Source organism: Lethenteron reissneri, chromosome 53, assembly GCF_015708825.2.
Source record: "Lethenteron reissneri isolate LAM-NWPU_2019-01 chromosome 53, ASM1570882v1, whole genome shotgun sequence".
NCBI classification, from domain to species: domain Eukaryota; kingdom Metazoa; phylum Chordata; class Hyperoartia; order Petromyzontiformes; family Petromyzontidae; genus Lethenteron; species Lethenteron reissneri.
Genome location: NC_083831.1, coordinates 6467233 through 6489735, shown reverse-complemented (window position 1 = coordinate 6489735; position 22503 = coordinate 6467233). Strand labels below are relative to the sequence as shown.

General features: G+C 54.7%; 1 protein-coding gene across 2 annotated transcripts in view; it reads right to left on the bottom strand.

Moving 5' to 3' along the window:
* Nucleotides 1-22503, bottom strand: part of LOC133356304 (regulator of G-protein signaling 7-like) — a 64570-nt gene that overhangs the window by 5569 nt on the left and 36498 nt on the right. Inside the window, exons 2-15 of one of the 2 annotated variants that reach the window (XM_061573748.1) lie at nt 20636-20741; nt 19429-19479; nt 18009-18115; nt 14595-14646; nt 11950-12014; nt 10211-10287; nt 8505-8586; nt 7219-7293; nt 6682-6780; nt 5404-5465; nt 4510-4620; nt 2894-3019; nt 1471-1657; nt 663-752 (exon numbers count right to left, since the gene is read on the bottom strand). In XM_061573748.1, the coding sequence (XP_061429732.1) occupies nt 663-752; nt 1471-1657; nt 2894-3019; nt 4510-4620; nt 5404-5465; nt 6682-6780; nt 7219-7293; nt 8505-8586; nt 10211-10287; nt 11950-12014; nt 14595-14646; nt 18009-18115; nt 19429-19479; nt 20636-20741 (1290 nt within the window). The remainder of the gene's footprint in view (nt 1-662; nt 753-1470; nt 1658-2893; nt 3020-4509; nt 4621-5403; nt 5466-6681; nt 6781-7218; nt 7294-8504; nt 8587-10210; nt 10288-11949; nt 12015-14594; nt 14647-18008; nt 18116-19428; nt 19480-20635; nt 20742-22503) is intronic. The other variant, XM_061573749.1, reaches the window with a different exon arrangement.

Here is a 22503-nt window from a genome sequence, read left to right as displayed (position 1 = left end):
TAACCCTTTCCAAGACGTCTGTAAGTTGCAGGGCGGTCGTCCCGTTCACCGCCAAATCTCGGAACGTGCAAAGCGGCTCAGTGTTAATTTAATTTAGAGAGGCATAGCAGTGCCTTCGTTACTCACCGCAGAGAACCGTGACGACACGACCGTCGCTACTCTGGTAGCCGACGCCAATGCAGTGCCACACACCCCTCTTCCGCACGTCATTCAAGCGGAAGAAAGACCGATGGCTTGCGCGTACGGGTACACGTACGTCACCGGAACTTCACCTCCAGAATCGACGCTTTTGTTGGGTGTGATCGCCGTGTAAATATAATTGTGCCGGGTGGGTGCAGGTTTGATGACACAGTTATATTTGTGCGGCGATCTAACACGAACCCACGCCCCCCCTTAATTACGGATGATATCGGTCGCGAAAGCTCCGCCACTACTTCTACTACTGCGAGTTCAACTGGGAAAAGAGTCCCACCTTGAGTTCCACAGCTGGCGAGGATCGTTTTAGCGATCGCGGGGTGAGCAATCACCGAGCGAGCAAGCGGGTGATCACATAGCGGGCTATCACAGGGCGGGCTATCACGGGACGGGCTATCACGGGGCGGGCTATCACAGGGTGGGCAAGCGTGTGGCGAGCGATCGCAGGGCCGCGGGCGGGGACCCACCTTCTTCTTGGGCTGCAGCAGCTCCTGGTAGGCGTTGGAGCGCAGGAAGCGCGCGTAGCTGTCGCACTTCATCAGCTTGTAGATCTGCTCCTGGACGGGCAGGGAGAGACGCGGAGGGGGGGGGGGGGGTGAAACACACGCCGGCGGGGGTTCACATTTTGTTCGTCAGCTCCGCACTGACGTCACGCACAACGAAGACACCGTTTCGGTCCTGACTCGGTAAAGACAAAGATCCCCCGTGTGGCTTTAAGAAACTGTTGGGGCAAGTGCTGTTAGTGAGCAGCAGCGCCTGTGAACGCCGACACGGCACACGAGGGGGCGTGCGGTGAGAAACACCACGGCGCCCGGACCGCCTTTGTCTCCCCAGTGGCGACGTTTACTACGCACCGCTCCAGATAATGGTTTTGACACTGAGTCGATCTAGGGGGGGAGGCCCCAGGACCGATTCAGATATAATCGTCATGGGTGTCGGTGGCCGTGAGGGGGAATCGAACTTGGGCCCGGTGGGTTCAGTAGCGCGGTACGGCTAAACCTCTACCCTACCAGCGGGGGGGGGGGGGGGGGGGGGGTGGGAGAGAAGCCGTGGGTGGCTTGTGGGGGGTGGGGTGGGGGGTGGGGTGGGGGGCTTGTGGGGGGTGGGGGGCTTGTGGGGGGTGGGGGGCTTGTGGGGGGTGGGGTGAGGGGCTTGTGGGGGGTGGGGTGGGTGGCTTGTGGGGGGTGGGGTGGGGGGTGGGGTGGGGGGCTTGTGGGGGGTGGGGTGGGGGGCTTGTGGGGGGTGGGGGGTGGGGTGGGGGGCTCCGTGGCTGACCTGCGCCTCCTCGAAGGTGTAGCGGCCGGGGTCCTGCACGCTCTGCGTGGTGCGGTCGTAGCTCTGCGAGTCCAGGTTGATGGGGCTCGGGGCTCCGGGCGCCAGGAACTCGCCCCAGATCTCCTGCACGCGGGGGGCCACCTCCCGCACCGCCCTCCGCTTCACCTCCTGCACCGCCAGCCAGAACCTGCCGCACGCCAAGCCTAAGGTCCCCGGTGTAGCTTGCGGGGGTCGCGCCGCGGGGGTCACGCGCGGGGGTCACGCGCGGGGGTCACGGGCAGGGGTCACGGGCAGGGGTCATGGGCAGGGGTCACGGGCAGGGGTCGGGGTGGCGGGTGCTGTAATTCCGCGGCTCGCGTCTTATAGGCAACTGGACCGGCATTGTTAAAAGATGTCGAAGGTCACGGAAAGATCAAGTTCACAGCACTCGCCGTGCTGCGTTGCCTTCCGGTTGGCGAACGAGTCCAGAATCAGAACGAGTCCAGAATCAGAACGAGTACGATGATGATAAGCCATACGTCTTAGTTTTGTTGGGTAAAGTCACATAGGTAAAAGAAAAAAAAAATAAAAAAACAACAAAATTCCATTTTTCATTCTATTTTATTTTTACCTACGTGACTTTACCAAATAAAACCAAGGAGTATGGATTCTTGCAGTCACGAAAACTTCAAATCTAGAAGATGATAAGCCACTTCGTTGAGCTATCATTTGTGGCCAGGTCGCTTCTGAAAAAGAGCTACATAGCTCAGTGAGGCCTTGCCTGGGAACATAAAATAAACAAAATTCATAGTTTAGTTTCACGCACCATGCCGGAAACGACTTGACCTTGCCAGCCATCACCCGGCACACGAGTTCGATTCCCACTCACGGCCAACACCAGTGACGGTTATCTGAACCGGTCGTGGGCCTCCCCCCTAGGTCGACTCAGCCTCAAATGAGTACCCGGTGTGTAAACATCGCAACTGGGGAGACAAAGGCGGTCGGGCGTGGTTGCTGGCCACCCACCCCCTCGTGTGCCGTGTCGGCCTTCATAGGTGCTGCTCGCTAACAGCACTTGCCCTAACAGCCTGTCAAAGGCTATACGGGGGAGGTAAAATCTTTGTCTTTCTTGTTGGTTCTTTCGGTAAAGTCACCTGAGGACGGCCGCTTACGTTGTTGGCCGAAACGTCGTGAGAATTATTTTACTATGTTTTATTTTTATTATTTTATTACTTCCCTTCTACGTGACTTTACCGAAAGAACCAAGAAGATGAATCCCTGCAGTCACGAAAGCTTTCAATCGAAATCTTTGTCTCTGTTGGCGGTGATGGTGGGGAGAGCTATAAACGTTCGATCCCGGGGATTGCGCAAGACTCGCCGGCGCATGCCCGGCGCGCGGATCGTTTGCCGCCTGGTTTACGCCGGGCGGAGGGGGGCCGCTCACCGCAGGTTCTCGGAGCTGAACTCGGACTTGAGGAAGGTGAGGAACTGCTCGCGGCCGAGCTGGTCCTTGAGCACCTCGTCGATGGAGAAGCCCCAGCGGCGCACGCGCTGCTGGCTCGGCTCCTTGCTGTGCCCGCCAGACGGCACGGGCGGCACGGGACAACAGCGGCACGGACAACGTGAGTGAGCGAGTGAGCGGTGGGATGGTGAGTGGAGAGATTGTGAGTGAGCGAGCGGCGCACGCGCTGCTGGCTCGGCTCCTTGCTGCCCGCCAGACGGCACGGGCGGCACGGGACAACAGCGGCACGGACACCGTGAGTGAGCGAGCGGGGGGATGGTGAGTGATTGAGTGAGTGGTGGGATGGTGAGTGGAGAGATTGTGAGTGAGCGAGTGGAGAGATCGTGAGTGAGTGAGTGAGTGGAGGGATCGTGAGTGAGTGAGTGAGTGGAGGGATTGTGAGTGAGTGAGTGGGGGATGATGAGTGAGTGAGTGGAGGGAACGTGAGTGAGTGAGTGAGCAGAGGGATGGTGAATGAGTGAGTGAGTGGAGAGATTGTGAGTGAGTGAGTAAGTGGAGAGATAGTGAGTGAGTGAGTGGAGGGATGGTGAGTGAGTGAATGAGTGAGTGGAGGGATGGTGAGTGAGTGAATGAGTGAAGGGATCGTGAGTGAGTGAGTGGAGGGATGGTGAGTGAGTGAATGAGTGAGTGAGTGGAGGGATGGTGAGTGAGTGAGTGGAGGGATGGTGAGTGAGTGAATGAGTGAGTGGAGGGATGGTGAGTGAGTGAGTGAAGGGATGGTGAGTGAGTGAGTGAGTGGAGGGATGGTGAGTGAGTGAATGAGTGAGTGGAGGGATGGTGAGTGAGTGAATGAATGAAGGGATCGTGAGTGAGTGAATGAGTGAGTGTAGGGATCGTGAGTGAGTGAATGAGTGAGTGGAGGGATCGTGAGTGAGTGAATGAGTGAGTGGAGGGATGGATCGTGAGTGAGTGAGTGTAGGGATCGTGAGTGAGTGAATGAGTGAGTGGAGGGATGGATCGTGAGTGAGTGAGTGTAGGGATCGTGAGTGAGTGAATGAGTGAGCGGGGGGATGGTGAGTGAGTGAGTGTAGGGATCGTGAGTGAGTGAATGAGTGAGTGGAGGGATGGATCGTGAGTGAGTGAGTTAGTGGAGGGATCGTGAGTGAGTGAATTAGTGAGTGGAGGGATGGATCGTGAGTGAGTGAGTTAGTGGAGGGATCGTGAGTGAGTGAATTAGTGAGTGGAGGGATGGATCGTGAGTGAGTAAGTGGACGGATCGTGAGTGAGTGAATGAGTGAGCGGGGGGATGGTGAGTGAGTGGAGGGATCTTGAGTGAGTGAGCGGGGGGATGGTGAGTGAGTGAGTGGAGGGATCGTGAGTGAGTGAGTGAGTGAGCGGGGGGATGGTGAGTGAGTGAGTGTAGGGATCGTGAGTGAGTGGAGGGATGGTGAGTGAGTGAGTGAATGGAGGGATGGTGATTGAGTGAGTGAGTGGAGGGATCGTGAGTGAGTGAGCGCATGGATCGGTAGCGAGCGGAGGCATCAGGCTGCTGTATCGGTGATGTGTGCAGCGAGAGAGTGAGAGCGACGCTGCACCACCTGCCGTCGTTGTCCCAGAGCGCCGTGTCGTCGGTCACCCACGGGTTGGACGACTCCGGCGCCACGATGAGCGGATCGTACTCGGCGTAGTGCTCCGTGTAGCTGATGAGGCTACGTGCACGCACCGAGACAAAGATCCCCCGCGTAGCCTGAACAGACTGTTGGGGCGAGCTCCGTTTGCGAGCGGCGCCTGTGAATTGCGGCACCGTGGCGCACGAGGGCGTGGGCAGCCGAGTCGGCCTAGGGGAGGCCCAGGACCGGTTCAGGTAACCGTCACCGGTGTTGGCCGTGAGCGGGAATCGAACTCGGGTCGCTGGGTTCGGAGCGCAGCGCGCTAACCGCTGCGCTACCGCTCCCCACACACACGCGCACGCACAGACTAACACACGCACAGACTAACACAAACGCACGCACAGACTAACACACACACACAGACTAACACACACACAGACTAACACACGCACAGACTAACACACACACAGACTAACACACACGCACGCACAGACTAACACACACACAGACTAACACACACACACACACACAGACTAACACACACACACACAGACTAACACACGCACAGACTAACACACGCACAGACTAACACACACGCACGCACAGACTAACACACGCGCAGACTAACACACACACACAGACTAACACACACACACACACAGACTAACACACGCACAGACTAACACACACGCACAGACTAACACACGCACAGACTAACACACACGCACGCACAGACTAACACGCGCACAGACTAACACACGCACAGATTAACACACGCACGCACAGACTAACACACGCACGCGCAGACTAACACACGCACGCGCAGACGCATGCGTAGACACGCGTGCACACACGCGGAGGCAGCGTCATCTGAGAACTTACCTTTCCGTGACCTTCGACATCTTCAAACAATGCCGGTCCAGTTGCATATAAAGGTACTTGATCTGCGGGGACACGAGACACGAGCCGTGGAATTACATCACCCGCCACCGCTATGGCCGGCACAGTCCCCGTCCCGGTGCAAGGGAGTCTTCGTAAAAGAGAAAGTATCCACTCCCCCCCGTATAACCCTCAACAGACTGTAGGGGCAAGTGCTGTTAGCGAGTAGCAGCACCTATGAAGGCCGGCACGGCACACGAGGGGGTGGGTGGCCAGCACCACGCCCGACCGCCTTTGTCTCCCCAGTGGCGATGTCTAACACACACTGCACTATGTACTCATTTAAGACTGACTTAGAATAGATGAGGCCCAGGACCGGTTCAATTATTCGCCACTGTTCTTGCTTGTGAGTGGGAATCGGCCTCGGGTAGCGAGATTTGTGGCGCAGTGCGCTAGCCACGACACCACCGCTTCCCATGCGCTCACTCGCTCGTGCGCACACTCACACACTCACGCGCTCACTCACACACTCACACGCTCACTTGCGCAGACACTCCCTCACATGCACACTCAGGCGCTCACTCACACACTCACACGCTCACTTGCGCAGACACTCCCTCACATGCACACTCATACTCACACACTCAGGCGCTCACTCACACACTCACACGCTCACTTGCGCAGACACTCCCTCACATGCACACTCATACTCACACACTCAGGTGCTCACTCACACACTCACGCGCTCACTCACACACTCACGCGCTCACTCACACACTCACACACACACTCACGCGCTTTACTTGCGCACACTCACACACTCACACACACACTCACGCGCTCACTTGCGCACACACTCCCTCACACTCACACACTCACGCGCTCACTCACGCGCTCACTCGCACACTCACACACTCACACGCTCACTTGCGCACACACTCCCTCACACTCACACACTCAGGCGCTCACTCCCACACTCATGCGCTCACTCACACACTCACACGCACACTCACGCGCTCACTTGCGCACACACTCCCTCACATGCACACTCACACACTCACGCGCTCACTCACACACTCACACTCTCACTCAAGCACACACTCGCTCACGTGCAAATCCCCCGTATAGCCTTAACATAATGTAGGGACAAGTGCTGTTGGCGGGCACCTATGAAGGCCGGAACGGTACAGGAGGGGGTGGGTGGGGCCAGCACCACGCCCGACCGCCTTTGTCTCCCCAGTGGCGATGTTGACACACTCACGCACTCACTCACTCACTCACCTGCTGCCTGAGTTCATCCTCCGTGGGAGGTTTCCTTCCAGGTGACGGGGACCGCACGGGGCTGTGTGTCCGCGCATCGTTCTGCAGGTTGTACACAGACTGGGCACGCGCATGGGCAGAGGGGGCAGGAGCAGAGGGACAGGCACAGATACACTCGTACCGAGTTGCACAGTTATTTGCGTGCGCGTGTGGGGGAGCGGTGGGGGAGCGGTTAGCGCTACGCTGCGCCATGAACCCGGCGATCCGGGTTCGATTCCCGCTAACGGCCAACACCGATGGCGATTATCCGAACCGGTCGTGGGCCTCGCCTAGGTCGACTCGGCCTCAAACGAGTACCTGGTATGGTATGTAGTAAACATCGCCACTGGGGAGACAAAGGCGGTCGGGCGTGGTGCTGGCCACCCACCCCCTCGTGTGCCACGGTGCCGGCCTTCATAGGTGCTGCTCGCTAACAGCACTTGCCCCTACAGTCTGTTAAGGCTACACGGGGGATATTTGTCTTTGTGTGTGTGTGCGCGTGTGTGCGTCTGGTCTCACCTTCCGCGTTTTGCGAGGGTTGCGCATGCGGCACGACTTCTTGATGTCGACCTCGGTGGTGTTCACACAGCCAGGCTGGGCGGGGGCGGTGAGCGTGACACACGGACACGCGTTGCACACGGACACGCGTTGCACACGGACACGCGTTGCACACGGACACGCGTTGCACACGGACACGCGTTACACACGGACACGCGTTGCACACGGACACGCGTTGCACACGGACACGCGTTGCACACGGACACGCGTTGCACAAGGACACGCGTTGCACACGGACACGCGTTGCACACGGACACGCGTTACACACGGACACGCGTTGCACACGGACACGCGTTGCACACGGACACGCGTTGCACACGGACACGCGTTGCACACGGACACGCGTTGCACACGGACACGCGTTACACACGGACACGCGTTACACACGGACACGCGTTACACACGGACACGCGTTACACACGGACACGCGTTGCACACGGACACGCGTTACACACGGACACGCATTGCACACGGACACGCGTTGCACACGGACACGCGTTGCACACGGACACGCGTTGCACACGGACACGCGTTGCACACGGACACGCGTTACACACGGACACGCGTTGCACACGGACACGCGTTGCACACGGACACGCGTTGCACATGGACACGCGTGATACACGGACACGCGTTACACACGGACACGCGTTGCACACGGACACGCGTTGCACACGGACACGCGTTACACACGGACACGCATTGCACACGGACACGCGTTGCACACGGACACGCGTTGCACACGGACACGCGTTGCACACGGACACGCGTTGCACACGGACACGCGTTACACACGGACACGCGTTGCACACGGACACGCGTTACACACGGACACGCGTTGCACACGGACACGCGTTGCACACGGACACGCGTTGCACATGGACACGCGTGATACACGGACACGCGTTACACACGGACACGCGTTGCACACGGACACGCGTTGCACACGGACACGCGTTACACACGGACACGCGTTGCACACGGACATGCGTTGCACACGGACACGCGTGACACACGGACACGCGTTACACACGGACACGCGTTACACACGGACACGCGTTGCACATGGACACGCGTTGCACACGGACACGCGTTACACACGCGTGCGTACAACACATATGCGCACACACACACACACATCACACACGCGCACACACGTTACACACATCACACACGCGCGTGTGTACACGTGTACACACGTTACGCGCTCACATAGAGAGCCACAGACTCAAGAGACCCTCACTGACCACAGGGCGATGCACGTCCCAAAAGGCTCGCTCCTGACTGTCCAGGATCTTCCTCTCCACCTTGTCCCTCTTCTTGTCCACCCTGCGAGCTCACACGCGCAGCAAAGACAAAGATCCCCCGTGTAGCCTCAACAGACTGTTGGGGCAAGTGCTGATTGCGAGCGGCACCTATGAAGGCCGGCACGGCACACGAGGGGGTGGGTGGCCAACACCATGCACGGCCGCCTTTGTTTCCCTAGTGGGGATGTTTACACACCGCACCAGGTACTCATTTGAGGCTGAGTCGACCTAGGGGAGGCCCAGGACCGGTTTAGATAATCGTCACTAGTGTTTGCCGTGAGCGGGAATCGAACCCGGGTCGCCAGGTTCGTAGTGCAGCGCGCTAACCACTACACTACCGCTCCTGACACACACACGTACACACCGACACACACACCGACACACACACAGACACACACAGACACACAGACACACACACCGACACACACACACCGACACACGCACGCACACACCGACACACACGCACTGACACACACACAGACACACACACTGACACACTGACACTGACACACACACACTGACACACACACACTGACACACACGCCGACACACACACACTGACACACACGCACACACTGACACACACACTGACACACACCGACACACACACACTGACACATACACACTGACACACACACACTGACACACACACACACTGACACACACACACACACACTGACACACACCGACACACACACACTGACACACACACACACTGACACACACACACTGACACACACACAAACACACACGCACGCTCTCCCAGCTGCTGCACCACGGACCCCCCCACCGCCCCGGCCAGGGCCACGCCGCTTCCTGCAAAAATCTTCCTCTGCCGCCCTCTCGTGGCGGGTGTCTGCACCCACAGGGGGCGTCGCGAAGGGCCGACGCCGTCAACGCGGGCGACGTGGGGGGGGGGGTCACGTCGCTTTCGTCCGCGCGACGCGCACACGGTGAGCTGGTGGTGAGGAGCGGTGGTGCAGCGGTGAGGTGAGGAGCGGTGGTGCAGCGGTGAGCTGGTGGTGAGGAGCGGTGGTGCAGCGGTGAGGTGAGGAGCGGTGGTGCAGCGGTGAGGTGGGGGTGAGGAGCGGTGGTGCAGCGGTGAGGTGAGGAGCGGTGGTGCAGCGGTGAGGTGGGGGTGAGGAGCGGTGGTGCAGCGGTGAGGTGGGGTGGGGAGCGATGGCGCAGCGGTGAGGTGGGGGTGAGGAGCGGTGGTGCAGCGGTGAGGTGGGGGTGAGGAGCGGTGGTGCAGCGGTGAGGTGGGGGTGAGGAGCGGTGGTGCAGCGGTGAGGTGGGGGTGGGGAGAGGTGGTGCAGCGGTCAGCTGGGGGTGAGGAGCGGTGGTGCAGCGGTGAGGTGAGGAGCGGTGGTGCAGCGGTGAGGTGGGGGTGAGGAGCGGTGGTGCAGCGGTGAGGTGGGGGTGAAGAGCGGTGATGCAGCGGTGAGGTGAGGGGTGAGGAGCGGTGGTGCAGCGGTGAGGTGGGGGTGAGGAGCGGTGGTGCAGCGGTGAGCTGGTAGTGGGGGAGCGGTGGTGCAGTGGTGAGCTGGGGGTGAGGAGCGGTGGTGCAGCGGTGAGCTGGGGGTGAGGAGCGGTGGTGCAGCGGTGAGGTGGGGGTGAGGAGCGGTGGTGCAGCGGTGTGTGCTCACTTGGCCTGTGCTTCGGCCTGCATGAATATGAACTCCCACTTGCGAGCGAAGGCCCTCTGCAATCGCGCCAAACTCTCCTGCAGCGCACACAGACAAAGGCACAGACACACACATGTAGACACACACATAGACACACACAGACACACACATGTAGACACACACACATAGACACACACAGACACACACATGTAGACACACACACATAGACACACACAGACACACACATGCACGCAGACCCACACACATAAACACACACAGACGCACACACGTAGACACACACAGACCCACACATGTAGACACACACAGACCCACACATGCACGCAGACCCACACACATAAACACACACAGACGCACACAGACAAAGGCACAGACCCACACATGTAGACACACACACATAGACACACACAGACCCACACATGCACGCAGACCCACACACATAAACACACACAGACGCACACACGTAGACACACACAGACCCACACATGTAGACACACACACATAGACACACACAGACCCACACATGCACGCAGACCCACACACATAAACACACATACGTAGACACACACAGACCCACACATGTAGACACACACACATAGACACACACAGACCCACACATGCACGCAGACCCACACACATAAACACACACAGACGCACACACGTAGACACACACAGACCCACACATGTAGACACACACACATAGACACACACAGACACACACATGCACGCAGACCCACACACATAAACACACACAGACGCACACACGTAGACACACACAGACCCACACATGTAGACACACACATATAGACACACACAGACACACACACATAGACACTCACATACACGCAGATCCACACACATAGACATACAGACACACGCATGCACACAGAAGTGCAGAAATTAACAACAAGCAAGAATAATTAGGCAACGATGATGACGAACCCACTTGCTGTACTGCCATCCCCGGACAAATGGGGATTGACCCACTTGCTGTACTGCCATCGTACCCCGGTCACAATCCAGGCGATGTTGACCGAGACGCCCATGGGTAAGGATGGAGCTTCAGCGCGTGAGTGAGCGAGTGAGTGAGTGAGTGAGGAGCGAGTGAGTGACTGAGCGAGTGAGTGAGTGAGCTAACGAGAGAGTGAGTGAATGAGCGCATGAGTTAGTGAGCGAGCGAGTGAGTGAGTGAGCGAGTGAGTGAGTGTGTGATCTAACGAGAGAGTGAGTGAGTGAGCGCATGAGTCAGTGAGCAAGTGAACGGATGAGTCAGTGAGCAAGTGAGTGAGTGTGTGAGCTAACGAGTGTGTGAGCGCATGAGTCAGTGAGCGAGCGAGTGAGCGCATGGGTCAGTGAGCGAGTGAGTGAGCGAGTCAGTGAGCGAGTGAGCGAGTCAGTCAATGAGCGAGTGAGTGAGTGAGCGCATGAGTCAGTGAGTGAGTGAACGAGCAAGTTAGTGAGCAAGCGAGGGAGTGAGTGAGTGCATGAGTCAGTGAGCGAGTGAGTGAGCGAGTCAGTGAGCGAGTGAGTGAGCGAGTGAGTGAGTGAGCGCATGAGTCGGTGAGTGAGTGAACGAGCAAGTTAGTGAGCAAGCGAGGGAGTGAGTGAGCGCATGAGTCAATGAGCGAGTGAGTGAGTGATCCGCCAACCCTCGCTGCCTCCACAGCGCTTGGTTTACAAGGCAGCCCCATGCAACGGCCTGACCAGCAGCAGCGGCAGGCGACCGTGAGCCCAGCACTTACGGCTTCGTAGTCGGCCAGCTCCAGGCGAGCCTTGTTCTGCATCGCCCTCTTGCACAGGTACACGGCTGCAGGTGACGAAAGGACAACGTTTAACCTCCTTCTCCGACGGGTGGCTGTTCGGGACACGGGAGTCCGACGTGTCGGAGCTTGTCCCCGGATCACGTCCCCGAAGAACGCTCGTTGGGTTCCACGCCGATTTATAATTCGCCTGCGCTCGTCGTTCAACGTCACCTGCCCCCGGCCAAACCGGGTTGCTTGGCAGCCTCGATAGGAGCGTGGCTTTAAACAACTTCGGCTGCTTTACATTTCCACGCGATGATGAGCCACTTTCGCTGAGCTATCGTTTGTGATAGCCAGGTCACTTCTGAAACACATTCCTGCGGAGGGAGCTGGTAGGAACGTCGAGTTGCTCGGTCAATGGCCAGGGTCAACGGCGGCGTGGTGTATTCCGCAAATATGCCCGACTGTGAGGGCGGGTACAAGCCGGTGTGAATAGGTTAAACGTTGAGTTTTATAAGGGCACCACGGGGTGGCCAGCCCCTCCCCACCCAGCCCCACCCCTCACACCCCCCACCCAGCCCCTCCCCATCATCCCCTCCCCAGCCCCTCCCCACCCTCCCCTCCCCACCCAGCCCCACCCTCCCCACCCAGCCCCTCCTTACCCTCTCCACCCAGCCCCTCCCTCCCCACCCAGCCCCTCCCTGCACGACGGACACAATAATCCCCTGTGGGCTGGTCTAACCAGGAGGTTCCTACCAGTAAAAGAGCTGTATAAGCTCAAATTCTTGGGTCTTACGGTAAAGTCACGTAGATAGGTTCAAAGAAAATAACAAACCTATCTGCATGACTTCACCGAAAGAGCCACGAATGAGTTCCTGCAGTCACGAAAGCTTTAAGTCATTATATAAGCTCAGTGGGGGCTTACCATCACCCTGGCATACATAGCAGGGGTCACCAAAAAGATTTCCAAAATCATGAACAAACACAAGATCCAGGTCCGATTTAACACAGTGCATGAAATTCGTGATCTGATCCCATCTGTGAAAGACAAGATTCCTGACATGCAATATCCCGGCGTCTACAAACTAAGCTGTATCTGCGGCAGCAGTTACATTGGGGCAACTAAGCGACATGTCTCGGACCGTATTCGTGAACATGAAGCAGATTTGAAACACGGCAGGACCAATATTTCTGCCGTGGCTGATCATTATTTTAATGCGAATGGCTCACACGAAATTGATTTCTCTAAGACGATGGTACCTTGCAAGCCTACTGGCTATCAACAAAGATTAATTTAACACGTAGGCTTTCGCGACCAATATTATTCATAATCAACGTTTTTGGGTTTAGATCGCGTTATTTATAAATGTGTCGTAACCCTCCACCACCCGACACGGCCAATCAGTAAAAAATGTGTCACGTTTTCAAAGGACAAATTAATTGACTTCTTTAAAATTTTAAAATGCTGTTGATTCTCTCTTCAGCACACCGGTGGGCTAAAGAAGTCAATTAATTTGTCCTTTGAAAACGTGACACATTTTTTACTGTTTGGCCGTGTCGGGTGGTGGAGGGTTACGACACATTTATAAATAACGCGATCTGACCCAAAAACCTATATTATCAACAAAGCTTAGTTCATGAAGCCATCCATATAGTACACAGACACAGAGACAATTTCAACCGAGAGGAAGGTTATAGACTGAACAATCATTGGAAAGATGTCATCAACCACTTTGGGTCACCACTTGATTTGTGTTTTCTTGTCAACCTCCACCGTCAGCAGTGTGGGTGTGTGGAGCGAGGTGCAATGCTTTGATTGGTGTAGACCTACTGCCGGTGTCGGAGACCTCCGGTCTAAACAAACAAAACAAGTCTATCTTCTTGGTTCTTTCGGTAAAGTCACGTAGAAGGGAAGTAATAAAATAATAAAAATAAAACATAATAAAACAATTCTCACGACGTTTCGGCCACAACGCAAGCAGCCGTCCTCAGGCGAAGAATGAAGCACCACTAAGCTTGGAGCGTATATTTAAGCTGGGTTAGAGGGGGGGAGGTGGGAAGAAGAGCACCTAAACAAAATAATTTGCATATCAAGAGGAATTCAGCATATCCTCTTGATATGCAAATTATTTTGTTTAGGCGCTCTTCTTCCCACCTCCCCCCCTCTAACCCAGCTTAAATATACGCTCCAAGCTTGGTGGTGCTTCATTCTTCGCCTGAGGACGGCTGCTTGCGTTGTGGCCGAAACGTCGTGAGAATTGTTTTATTATGTTTTATTTTTATTATTTTATTACTTCCCTTCTACGTGACTTTACCGAAAGAACCAAGAAGATGAATCCCTGCAGTCACGAAAGCTTTAAATCGAAAACAAGTCTACTGCCGCGGTAATCCCAGGGGATCACCGCCGTACTGGAAACGAATAGAACTCGTCGAATCGTCGATTCGTTCAGCCGGGCTACCGGAGTCGGATCCCGGTCCGCCCCCCACCGTGACCCCAAGCCAGAATTGGGCCACACCCAACGGACATGGATCGGCGCGAGAGTGGATCGGCAGCACGTGCGGGAACAGAATCAGAATCTTCGTTTATCCCCGGGAGAAATCCGACAATCTACGAAGTTCTTCCCGTCGCGGATATCCGCTCTCACCGTAGTCGATGTTTTCCGGCTCCCAGCAGTTGGAGGGCCAGAAGTAGGGCGTCTAAAGCGGCGGCGGGAGGGGGGGCAGCGGAGAGAAACAACGTCGCTCACGCAACCGCATGACGCGACGGCACACCGCGTGGAACCCGCACGCTTCACCACGTGTTCGTGTACAGGGAGATAGAGTTTTGAGGTTCGTACGGCGTACGGCCGTTTCAATGCGGGCAACGACAAAATGTCCATTTGTTTGCGTTTTATCCCTTGTGACGGGACTTTGTAAATGAAGGTTGAGATAAATAAGGAGTACGGGGTGACTAATAGGGTCTGAATTGGTCTGTAACAATGTAGGGCACTGATAAGGTCTTCACACGTATGTAGTGGTGAGTGCACTAGTGGTGAGTGTAGTCGTGGTGATTGTCTATTTGTTTGTGTTTCTCCCTTGTGATGGGACTTTCAAGGATGAACTTTGAGATGTATAAGGGAAACGGGGTGACCAATAGGGTCTGAGTTGGTCTGTAACAATGTAGGGCACTGATAAGGTCTTCACAGGTATGTAGTGGTGAGTGCACTAGTGGTGAGTGTAATAGTAGTGAGTTTAATAGTGGTCAGTGTATTAGTGGTGAGTGTACTAGTAGTGAGTGTACTAGTGAGTGTACTAGTAGTGAGTGTAGTGGTGAGTGACTGAGTGTACTAGTGGTGAGTGTGGTAGTGGTGAGTGTACTAGTGGTGAGTGTAGTAGTGGTGAGTGTAGTGGTGAGTGCACTAGTGGTGAGTGTAGTCGTGGTGATTGTCTATTTGTTTGCGTTTCTCCCTTGTGCTGGGACTTTGTAAACGAATGTTGAGATTTATAAAGAGCACGGGGTGACCAATATGGTCTGAATTGGTCTGTAGTAAGGTAGAGATGGCACTGGTAAGGGGTTGACAGGTACGTGATGGGCGTGCCGAGGTTAAGCCTTTCCAAGTTCCGAGACGTCTGCAAGCTGGCAGGGTGGGGTGGGGTGGGTCCCGTTCACCGCTGAATCGTGCAAGCGGGTTCAGCGTTCATTTTATTTAGAGAGAGGCATCGTAGTAGTAGCAGCGCCGTTGTTTTTACACGCTTTTATTTAACTCACTCTGTCTGTTGTTGTATCCTCAAAAAATATTGTAACTCAAATTTTGACTCACTTCCCAATGTGCTATCAACTGCAAACTTGGTATACTTATGTCATACTGATGACAAGTCTATATTCTATCATTTAAAAAAACATATATTTTAAAACATTCTGTTACACGCTTTTGATAAACTCTGTCTGTTGTCGTATCCTCAAATATTGTAACTCAATTTTAACCCACTTCCCAATGTCGTATCGACTGCAAACTTGGTATACGTATGTCACACTGGTGACAATACTATATTTTATTATTAAAAATAAAATAAAAATACTTTTAAACAATCTTTTTCATATCTTATGTTTCGGCTTGGGTCTAATTGTCCACGCTCAACTAACGTTGGCTGTAAATCACCACGGCCCCTTACGTTATGGCAAGCCTTGGGGCCACTTCCTGGAGTTCTGCCATTACTCGTACGGTACATTTCATTAAAGCGTGTTTTAAAAAAAAGTTTTTTAAATATTACTTATTTTAAGTCGTTGTTACTCGCCGCAGAGAACCGTAGCTACACGACCGCCGCCACTCTGCGGTAGCCAGCACCCGAAACTGTGCCACGCGCCCTCCTGCCTGGCCTTGTGCGACAGAGTTACGGTATTTCATTTTTTCTTCTGATTCCATTCCGATGACGTACCATGACATCCGTGAAACGTCATCGCAATGGAACCGAAAGAAAAACTGACAGCATACACGTACGTCGTTCTGTTCACACAGAGACACAAAGACTTATGCCGAGACACATAGACTTATACGGAGACCCATACAACATAGAAGCACACAGAGACCCATAGAGTCAGAAAGACCCATAGACATATGTAGCGACCCATGGCTTCGCATAGAGACCCTTAGACTAAGTGAGAGAATCACACGTCATCGGAATGGGTTAAGGCTTAAGATGTATTCGGCCAATTCACGACGAGTCGTATTTATTACACGCTTGGGAGGAAGCCGGAGCACCCTGAGAAAATCCACGTGTGCGAGGGGTGTGGGGGGGGCAACGCTCGATCCCCGTACAGAAGGAACAGATGGAGAGACGCTGACGGGTAGAAGGGAGTTTCGCACCATCTGTGCGGTGACCCACCAACCCTCACCGCCGCCGCTACCTCCACAGCGCCGGGTTAGAGGCGGCCGCCACCACCACCGCCACCACCACCGCCACCGCCAGCCGGGGTAACCGCGCCATCGGCACCGCACGTCACGAGCGGAGCACAGTTTGGTAAACCTTGCAGAGTGCTGCATAGCCCCCCTTGATGAAGAATGGGCCGTGGAAGGGGATATTACAGAACAACTCCCTGGCTCCTCTCCCCCTCTCTTACCTATATAGCCTCTTGTCACAGCAACCCTTTTGCCCACTTCAGCAATTGTTTCTTGCTGTGGTTGTCCCACCTGATGACGGTCGCTTGTGTTGCGCCCGAAACGTCGTGAGCTAATTATTTTATACCCACGTGACTTTACCGAAAGAACCAGAGGACGTCACCCGCTGTTGTCGACGCCACACCACTAGGGGGAAGCACTACGCCACGCAACCCGCCCGGAGAGAGCGAAACGTCTCCCTGTGTTGTTGAGGCGAGGCGGCTGAAAGGCCGATAACCTCCACCCCACCCCACCCCTTCCATCATCTTCCCCTGCCCATTAATACCACTGCTGCCCTCCCCACGCCTGGGCAGCGAGCCGGGACACCCCCTCCACACCTGCCAAGTCACACCTGCATAGTCACGCGTCTGTATACAATCGGACATCTCTTCTTGGTTCTTTCGGTAAAGTCACGTAGAAGGGAAATAATAAAATAATAAAAATAAAACATAATATGTTACATTTTTATTATAAATTGACTGGAGGAATCCGAAGAGCTGTGAAGCACTTTTTTTTCACCGGCGCGCAGGAGATTCACAGATGTCCGAATTCGATTTAAAGCTTTCGTGACTGCAGGGATTAATCTTCTTGGTTCTTTCGGTAAAGTCATGTAGAAGGTAAATTAAAAAATTAAAAAAATTAAAAACATACTATGTAAAAAAAAATGTATTTTATTATTTCCCTTCTACGTGACTTTACCGAAAAAACCAAGAAGATGAATCCCTGCAGTCACGAAAGCTTTAAATCGAAATCGGACATCTGTGAATCTCCTGCGCGCCGGTGAAGAAAAAGTTCTTTACAGCTCTTCGGATTCCTCCAGTCAATTTATATATTTAAAATAATAAGATAAATATTCTGATTCTGCACGCTCACACCTGCCGAGTCATCACACCTGCATAGACCCCCCCCCCCCCCGGCGCTCACCTGGAACCGGTAGAAGGTGTTGTCGTCTTTCAGGGTGAGCACGTGGTCCGAGATCGGGAAGAAATATCCGTGAGCAGACACGAGCGTGCCCAGATGCAGCGCCTCCGCTGCGCACAAAGACAAAGGTGTCCATCAACCCCCTGCACGCCACCCGCCGCCACGGTATAGCCTCAGCAAGCTGCTGGGGCAAGTGCTGTTGTATGTATGGTGAACTTGTTTTATTACCAGAAATGTCAGAAACCTATAATTATTATAATTTGCTTTAAGGGGGCGTCCATAAATGACGTCACGCGATTTTGGATGATTTTGACCGCCCCCTTCCCTCGTCACACGGCGTCACAAAAAGTCAGACCCCCCCTCAAATATGACGTCACAAAGATCTGCCCCCCCCCCCCAGATTAAATATGCTCAAATCGCTTTAAACTATTGTCATTGTAGTGCGTATTTAATGTGGCGCTGCACTCCGATGTTGTAGAGAAAACATTTATTATAAAGTATATTTATTTAAGTAGAACGTGTTGTCTATATTCATTTAAAGTTGCGCATTTTGATGTGACGTCACAATCCTCAAACCCCCCCCCCCCCCTCGTCACACATCGTCACAAATGTCTGACCTTCCCCCCCCAGGTGCGTGACGTCATTTATGTACGGCCCCTAAGTGGTCTGATACTAGCATTGTCTTTGTACTGTTTGCCTGTTGGCGTCAATTCTCTGGTGTGACACTGGTGGTGAGACACTGGTGGTGAGACAGGTGAGCAGGTGAGTGGTGAGGTGAGGAGTCAGGTGAGTGGTGAGATGAATAGGTGAGGAGTGAGGTGAGTGGTGAGTGGTGAGGTGAGCAGTCAGGTGAGTGGTGAGATGAATAGGTGAGGAGTGAGGTGAGGAGTGAGGTGAGTGGTGAGGAGTGAGGTGAGTGGTGAGTGGTGAGGTGAGGAGTGAGGTGAGTGGTGAGATGAATAGGTGAGGAGTGAGGTGAGGAGTGAGGTGAGTGGTGAGGAGTGAGGTGAGTGGTGAGTGGTGAGGAGTCAGGTGAGTGGTGAGATGAATAGGTGAGGAGTGAGGTGAGGAGTGAGGTGAGGAGTGAGGTAAGTGGTGAGGAGTGAGGTGAGTCGTGAGTGGTGAGGTGAGGAGTGAGGTGATTGGTGAGGTGTTGAGGTGAGTGGTGAGGTGAGGAGTCAGGTGAGTGGTGAGATGAATAGGTGAGGAGTGAGGTGAGGAGTGAGGTGAGGAGTGAGGTGAGGAGTGAGGTAAGTGGTGAGGAGTGAGGTGAGTCGTGAGTGGTGAGGTGAGGAGTGAGGTGATTGGTGAGGTGTTGAGGTGAGTGGTGAGGTGAGGAGTCAGGTGAGTGGTGAGATGAATAGGTGAGGAGTGAGGTGAGGAGTGAGGTGAGTGGTGAGGTGTAGAGGTGAGGAGGCCTCACCTGGGTCGTCAATGATGAGGTTTCTCATGAGCCACTGGACGATGTCCGCACCTGGTGAGGAGCGGGTGAGGTGGGGGGGGGCAGGGAGGTAAACGAGGTATTGATCACTTATTGACATTTGTGTCGAGAGCGGCTCAACCCTGCCGAGTGACAGTGGCTCCATTAATAATCATTCAATAGTGATGACGTCACGTCAATAGAGATGATCTCACGTCAATAGTGATGACGTCACGTCAATAGTGATGTCACGTCAATAGAGATGATGTCACATCAATAGTGATGATGACGTCACGTCAATAGTGATGACGTCACGTCAATAGCGATGATGTCACGTCAATATAGATGACGTCACGTCAATAAAGATGACGTCACGTCAATGGTGATGACGTCACGTCAATAGCGATGACGTCACGTCAATAGCGATGACGTCACGTCAACAGTGATGATGTCACGTCAATAGAGATGATGATTTGACCGATAATTACGACAGTGATGATGATGGTGATGATACAATAACGATAACGATGACCGCGGCATTGTTTAGAATCATAATGTGTATTTATACTGGAGGAATCCGGTGAGCTATCGGTACAAAAACACGATATGAGTGCAAAGTATACGAAAGGTAAACAAATCACTTGAAAAAAAATAAACTATGTTTATTTTACCAGGTAGAGCCCACTGAGCTACTAACTTCCTTTTTCAGAATCGGCCTCCCCACAAACGATAATAGCTCAACGAAGTGGGGCTCATCATCACGTGGGTAAAACATTATAGACGATGGCGACGATGACGATGGAGATGACGATGATGATGGCGATGACGATGATGGTGATGATGACGGCGATGACGATGGCGATGGTGATGACGATGACGATGGTGATGACGATGATGATGGCGATGACGATGATGGTGATGATGACGGCGATGACGATGGCGATGGTGATGACGGCGACGATGATGATGGCGATGACGACGATGACGACGATGGTGATGACGACGGCGATGACGATGGCGATGACGACGATGATGATGACGACAACGATGATGATGGCGATGACGACGATGACGACGATGGTGATGACGACGGCGATGACGATGGCGATGACGACGACGATGGCGATGACAACGACGACGATGACGATGATGACGATGACGAAGCGACGAGGGGAGGGGGGAGGAGGGGGAGGAGGGCGTCAGCGTCTACCGGTGACGACGCTGGGGATCTTGGAGAGGAAGCTCTTGACCGTGCGGATGGGAACTCCGCTCGTCTCGTCCTGCATCTTCCTCACCACCTCCTCCATCTGCTCCTCCTCGCGGGGTGGGGGAGGGTGGGGAGGGTGGGGTGGGCAGGGTGGGGGAGGGTGGGGAGGGTGGGGTGGGCAAGGTGGGGGAGGGTGGGGGGGGGTGGGGGAGGGTGGGGGAGGGTGGGGGGAGGGTGGGGAGGGTGGGGGAGGGTGGGGAGGGTGGGGGAGGGTGGGGGAGGGTGGGGGGGGCAGGGTGGGGGAGGGTGGGGGGGGCAGGGTGGGGGAGGGTGGGGAGGGCACGGTGGGGCAGGGTGGGGCAGGGTGGGGGGGGTAGTGGGGAGTTCAGGATGGGGGAGGGTGGGGAAGGGCGGGGTGGGGGAGGGTGGGGAGGTAGTGGGTGGGGGGGTAGTGGGTGGAGGAGGAGACGGCACCACACACAGACGGGTCGCCCCCTGTTAGCGTCACTCGCTGGCTGTTCGGCTGAAGGAGAAGCCACATAGATCAGCGGTACCCAGGAGGCACTGGGCGCCCGCGGTGGCTAGGAGATGTTAACTCCCTCGCCTGGTGTACAGGAGGTCGTGTGTTCGATCCTGACCCTGACGATGCCTGCTGCTGTATACTTGGATTTTGCGTGTTTCTCTCTTATCATCATCACGGTGGCTCGGAGATGTTAACTACCTCGCCTGGTGTACAGGAGGTCGTGTGTTCGATCCCGACCCTGACGCCTGCTGCTGTATACTTGGATCGTACTCTGCCCTGTGGTCGCGTGGATTTTGCTCCGGGTCCCTCGCGCGTTCAGGGTGTCTGTGGCTGCTGCTCTCAATGTCCACGTGACGATGATGTGAAGCCACCGCTTCGTGGGGCTATTGTTTGTGATGACCAGGTCGCTTCTACAAAAAAAGAGAAGAGCTGCCTTACTTGGTCAAATTAAAATTGCTTAAGAATAGAAATCCTAGCAAATCGGACTTCCCACCACCTTCTCGGGCTGCTGGTGAGAGAACCTCCAACGCATCAACGCTCACTCGAGCAGGAAATCGTCTTTGACCTTCGCTGTTTCGTGTTTAGTTTTTTGTTTTGGCAATCGTAAGGCCACGCTCGTAAGTTCTGAGACTAAATCCGCCTCCACGGGCTGAATTATTAACGACGTCCTCGCGGGGGGCGGGTGGGGGGTAGCGCAATCGTAGGGGGCACCCCCCCCCCTCTACCCCCCCCCTCTACCCCCCCCTCTACCCCCCCCTCTACCCCCCCGCCCCCCCGCAGCCCGGTCGGCCCACTGGTAGAAGGGCAGCCCTAATTAAAGAGGCGCTCTCTTTGATGGGAGGGGGGGGGGTTGGGGTGGAATTAATTAGGGGGGCCCACAAATGCCACGTGTGCGGATTCTGAAAGACACGAGGGGGGCTGCCATCCTCAGCTGCGTGCTTCGGTCACGGGGTTCTGCCTCCTCTTGAGATTTGAAACTAAAAACTGGGACGTGTCACGGGAAGACGAAGAACGAGACCAGAAGAGGGGGTCACCTATGGATAAAAGAATCGCCTTGTAGGTATGTTATGTGTGTTGAATTTCTTTCGCACTGTACGTAGCCAACCGTGCTAATCAGACGTACGGGGAGAAGTTAAGAAACGAAACACAAATTAAGTTGTAAAATAAATTAGTTTGCAATCTAGACGATGATTTAAAAGCGCATAGCTCCAGCAGCTTCCTAATATCGGAAAAAGGATCATTCCAGACGGCGCAGAAGCAGCGCATCTCGCCACGGTGGTGAGATGTTAACTACCTCGCCTGGTATACAGGAGGTCGTGGGTTTGATCCCGACCCTGACGCCTGCTGT